This window comes from Salvelinus alpinus, chromosome 14 (genome assembly GCF_045679555.1).
Source record: "Salvelinus alpinus chromosome 14, SLU_Salpinus.1, whole genome shotgun sequence".
NCBI classification, from domain to species: domain Eukaryota; kingdom Metazoa; phylum Chordata; class Actinopteri; order Salmoniformes; family Salmonidae; genus Salvelinus; species Salvelinus alpinus.
The window spans coordinates 23,847,670-23,852,427 of NC_092099.1; the positions used below are offsets into that span (position 1 = coordinate 23,847,670).

Genomic DNA, 4,758 nt, shown 5'->3' on the forward strand with positions numbered 1-4,758 from the left:
TTTTAAAGGAGGACAGTTGTTAAAATGACAGATGTGGGGCATTTCGTGAAATTGTACTTCAGTATGGTTTCATAAACAAAGACATGCTGATGTGCCAGAATATTAAGTATCACATTGTCATAAGTATCAAAACTGTAAAAACAATATGTAGCTTTTCTGCAGAAAGAACCAGCCTCATAAATTTATGACTTTATCCTTTTTCTTCAGTGTGGCCCTAGTACTCTGTCATATAAACAAATACACATTCCATATGAATATAAAAACACAATGTGTAACATTATGTTCCTTTATTGAATAAGGACAAAACAAAGCAGGTAAACCATCAGCTCCTTTCGAAACTGAAGTCACAGTGACTCTACAAGATGGAAAGCACAGAATCCAAGCATATTATACAAAATGATACATACACATTCAAAGGTCTGTATATAACACACCCTGCATGTCTGCACACTAAAATAAATGCAGGACAAATCCATACACATCAACTGAACAGACAAATGAATGGATGCAGTAGCCTCCCTGCAGCCTTGTATTACACACAGTATACCGCACAAACATCATAAGAGGCCAAATTCGTCAAAAAACGAACCCAAAAAAACCCAAATTCCTCTGCCACCGCAGGACATATTTAACCAAAATTGAAAGCACACATACTAACTAAAATAATTCAACACATATTGGTCCCTCAGCAGCCGACCACTGTCGTCATCAGGGAAGATTGCCGGATTGTCCCAGTCCATGGCTGGTGGCACTCTGGGGGCCCTCTCCTTCCTCAGGCAGGCCACATTGTGGAGGACAGCACAAGCCACAGTAATATCACATGCCCTAACAGGGCTGACCCTTAATTTGTGAAGGCAGTGAAAGCGTGCCTTCAGGAGGCCAAAGGTCATTTCAACTCTGGCCCTGGTCCTGGCATGGGCATGGTTTTAGGCCTGCTGTGCTTCCTGGGGGTCTGTGAAAGGTGTCAGGAGAAAAGGCTGGCAGCCATACCCCCTGTCTCCCAGCAACACACCAGAGAATTCACCTGTCAACACAAAATCTCATCATTACTACCTCATAAACACAGTGATATTCTTGACACAGCCATGATGGTTATAAATAGGGGTTGTGTGGCTTACCTTGTGATAGGCACTGATAGATTTCAGAGGCCCGAAAGATTCTGGAGTCATGGACTGAGCCAGGCCATTTTGCCACAACATTGCTGATCACACAGTCAGCATTGCAGACCATCTGAAATCATAAGATGAGGAATATTACACCAATCAATGCACATCACTGGCAATGCAGAGTGTTCGTCAATGGACAATATCAAAAAGTTATGTTCACCTGAACATTAATGCTGTGAAAGGATTTCCTATTCACAAAATCGGCCTCGTGGGCACCTGAGGGGGCTTTTATCCTTATGTGTGTGCAGTCCACTGCACCAATGACATTGGGGAAACCTGTCACACAAAGTAATGAGTATCCTACTATGTGTTAACAGTTGTCCTGTAATTTGTAGATCCTCTTACCTGCAATCCTATAGAACTCCTCTTTGATGTCACAGAGTCTTCTGTGGCCAGGGAAGGAGATGAAGACATCTGCTAATGCTTTGATAGCCAGACACACACTCCTTATTGTGCGGCAAATTGTGGCCTTGTTCAGCTGTTCTGCATCCCCCACTGAGTACAGGAAGGCTCCACTAGCAAAAAAGCGCAAGGCCACACAAACCATTTGCTCCACACTCAGTGCATGGCTCCGTGCAGTGCGGTGCTTAATCCTGGGACCCAGTAGTCTGCATAGATACCTGATGCCATCTGCAGAAAACCTGTATCTTTCATATAGATGGTCATCAGGGAAGGCCAGTGGGTCCAACCGGTCCCTGAAGACCCTTTCTCGCCTGAAGGCTCTCCTCAGCACAAGTGCTTCTTCATCCACCACATCTCGCACGAATGGGCATGCCATTGTCAGAGCAGAAAGGAACACACAATTTTGGGCCTTCATATAGGCTAGTGGCCACACCTGGTGCTGGGGGGGTGGGCAAAAGAGGGCGATGCCTTATAACGATGACTTGGTTGTACTGATTGCTGGGAAAATAAAAAAAAACTTAGAAAGATGCCACCGTCCTGTGTGCTCACAATAAGAGCTCATATGTCATGGCTCACTTGACTTTACGAGAATATACCTAATTTTTTATTTTGAGCTGTGTCATCTTCTTGGAGCTGGGGGAGGAAAGAAAAATAATGATTAATACATTTGTGTTACAGTTAGCATACAGTGTACATTGAAGGCATATCTCACCTCCCTCTCAAGTTTTTTTATTTCAAGGTCCAGTTTCCTAATTGTCCTCTTTTTTATTTCGGACTCCAGTGCAAGATTTTCCATCTTTTTCTTCTTGTACTGAATGTCTATGTCTGCCAGTTCTATTTGGCGCCGGAGGTGGTTGCCATACAACTTTCTGATAGCTTGTGAGCTCTGTGAACACAATACAATTAGCGCAGCTGGAATTTGGCAGGATGTGGTGTCCTTTTATTAATACGCACTATGTTGCCAGGCTGGTTTTCCCACTGTATAGCATCTGGGTCCTGTAAAAGAAATTAGATTTTTTGATTTTGATGAGGACTCCTCACCATTGTAGAGTAAATAGTACTTTCACAGTCTTAACATGATACCTCATGCCTTCTGGAATCCAGAGAGATGGTCTCCTCCTCATCATCGTCTCCATCATGTGCTGTTGCTGCTGCACTGGGGCCTTCACCCTATCACATTTAATCGGATTCATATTGAAGCTAGTAGACAAGACATGCCAGGCCTACAGTATGCCTTTGATGGAGTACTCACTGGATCAGCATCGTCTGGTGCTTGTGCTGGTGGCTCTAACAGGAACACAGTGCTGCCAGACACTGCAAGGCAATAGGTAAACCAAAGTCAGACAGTCCAAATTGATTCAATATGAATGTGGTTGTATCCCATGTAGAGATGGAAGGACATACCTTGAATGAAGCGGGTGGCATCTTGGGAGGAACCTATGCTCGTCTCTTTCCCCCCAGGGATCCCCTCTAAGACGGGCCTGCCTTTATTTAGCTCCAAGGCCATGTCCTCTGCTGGGGTAAGGTCAGCCTTTGGTGACCCACCACCCGTGCCTTGTCTGTGGGTATTCTTTTTCACTGCTAAAACAGTACAGACAATGTGTGAGCAGGCACCTTCTGGGTACAATATATGCTTGTGCTTTGTTAAATATTAGTCAGGGACCATACCATTCTGCAGAATGTTCTTGTATTTGATTTTGACCTGCTGCCATGTCCGTTTTGGCCCGTTCATGTTTAATCTACACACACACACACACACACACACACACACACACACACACACACACACACATTTAATGGAGTCACACTGCAAAAAATTACTTGGTATTTTTGTCTTGTTTTCAGTAAAAATATCAAAAAATTTATCATAGCTTTATACAGTGTGATGGAGTTACTTTACACAATTTCACTCATATCTGCAGTGCATTTCAATTAAAAATTTAACCGTTTCATAATTACAGTACAACTGCATTTTTGGAGATGTGAATTAAATATTTGAATTGTAATTGTGATGTTTCAGCGGAGCGGTGAGTGTGTAATTGTGCACTACTTACGCATTCAGGCGGTCTGCAATACTTTGCCACGCTTTTTCTCTTTGCTTTATCACTGTGGCGGTGTTGCCTTTCTTCTTAATTATATCTTTTACCTCCTCGTATGCCTCCATGAGGATTTGTGCTTCCGACGGGGAAAAGTACGCGGCTCTAGTTGCCATGGTAAATCAGTTAATCTGTGATCTGTGGCGGGGTCTATTTGAGTGAGCCGTGAGCGCGCACCTATCCAGGATTGGTTTCACCTGGCTTAATGAATCCGTGTCTGCTCATCCTGGCTTGGTCTTTGTGCAACCAATTAAGCCTGGACGCACATGTTTTGGCTTCATTGAGCTCAGCTGAGTCATTTATCCCGGATGTCTTAATTCTACTTTTGTGCAACAGGCCCCTGGAGGTGAAATTACTGTGATCAACAACAACAATGTAATCCTGAATACAGTCTCATCCACAGAGCGCCTTTCTACACCACCTCCTATTTACTCTCTACTCAACAGAAACTGTTGAGGTGATCAACTCACAGTGAATGTTTCTGATTAAAGAAATAAAATATGAAGTTACTGTACTTCCAGTGATCGGACAGTTTTCTGTTTGTTGTTACCATGTTTGTTTTCCCATCTTCACTGAACAAAAATATGAACGCAACATGTAAAGTGTTGGTCCCATATTTCATGAGCTGAAATAAAAGATCCCAGAAATGTTCCATATACAAAAAAGCTTATTTCTCTCAAATTCTGTGGACAAATTTGTTGACATTCCTGTTAGTGAGCATTTCTCCTTTGCCAAGATAATCCATCCACGTGACAGGTGTGGCATATCAATAATCTGGGTTAAACAGCAGGCTCATTACACAGGTGCACCTTGTGCTGGGGACAATAAAAGGCCACTCTAAAATGTGCAGTTTTGTCACACAACGCAATGTCACAGATGTCGGAAGTTTTGAGGGAGTGTGCAATTGGCATGCTGTCTGCAGGAATGTCCACCAGATAATTTAATATTAATTTCTCTACCATAAGACGCCTACAACGTCATTTTAGAGAATTTGGCAGTACGTTCAACCAGCCTCACAACCGCAGACCACGTGTAACCACGCCAGCCCAGGACCTCAACATCCGTCTGAGATGAGCCACCTGGACAGCTGATGA

The 4,758-nt window shown here is 43.4% G+C and overlaps 1 protein-coding gene across 4 annotated transcripts; it reads right to left on the reverse strand.

The window, feature by feature from the left end:
* Nucleotides 1–272: 272 nt before the first annotated feature.
* LOC139538621 (putative nuclease HARBI1) lies at nucleotides 273–4,027 on the reverse strand. Of its 4 annotated transcripts, XM_071340874.1 has the most exons (11): nucleotides 3,237–4,009; nucleotides 2,973–3,149; nucleotides 2,821–2,882; nucleotides 2,652–2,738; nucleotides 2,523–2,564; nucleotides 2,281–2,454; nucleotides 2,165–2,201; nucleotides 1,512–2,066; nucleotides 1,327–1,442; nucleotides 1,119–1,230; nucleotides 273–1,024 (listed from the first exon to the last, which is right to left on the reverse strand). In XM_071340874.1, exons 1-8 carry the CDS (start codon nucleotides 3,298–3,300, stop codon nucleotides 2,038–2,040), a joined length of 672 nt encoding a protein of 223 aa, XP_071196975.1. In that variant the 5' UTR covers nucleotides 3,301–4,009; the 3' UTR covers nucleotides 273–1,024; nucleotides 1,119–1,230; nucleotides 1,327–1,442; nucleotides 1,512–2,037. The 4 variants fall into 4 exon arrangements, with proteins under 4 accessions (XP_071196975.1, XP_071196978.1, XP_071196976.1 ...); XM_071340877.1 differs by lacking the exon at nucleotides 2,523–2,564 and having other exon boundaries at nucleotides 3,237–4,027; XM_071340875.1 differs by lacking the exon at nucleotides 1,327–1,442.
* Nucleotides 4,028–4,758: the final 731 nt, after the last annotated feature.

Coding starts and splice junctions, on each gene's coding strand:
- LOC139538621 (XM_071340873.1), bottom strand. CDS start 1,983: ATGAAGGCCCAAAATTGTGTGTTCCTTTCTGCTCTGACAATGGCATGC. Junction 1,443..1,511: donor GGAGTTCTATAGGATTGCAG/GTAAGAGGATCT, acceptor TTTGTGTGACAG/GTTTCCCCAATGTCATTGGT. Junction 1,231..1,326: donor TTCACAGCATTAATGTTCAG/GTGAACATAACT, acceptor TTATGATTTCAG/ATGGTCTGCAATGCTGACTG.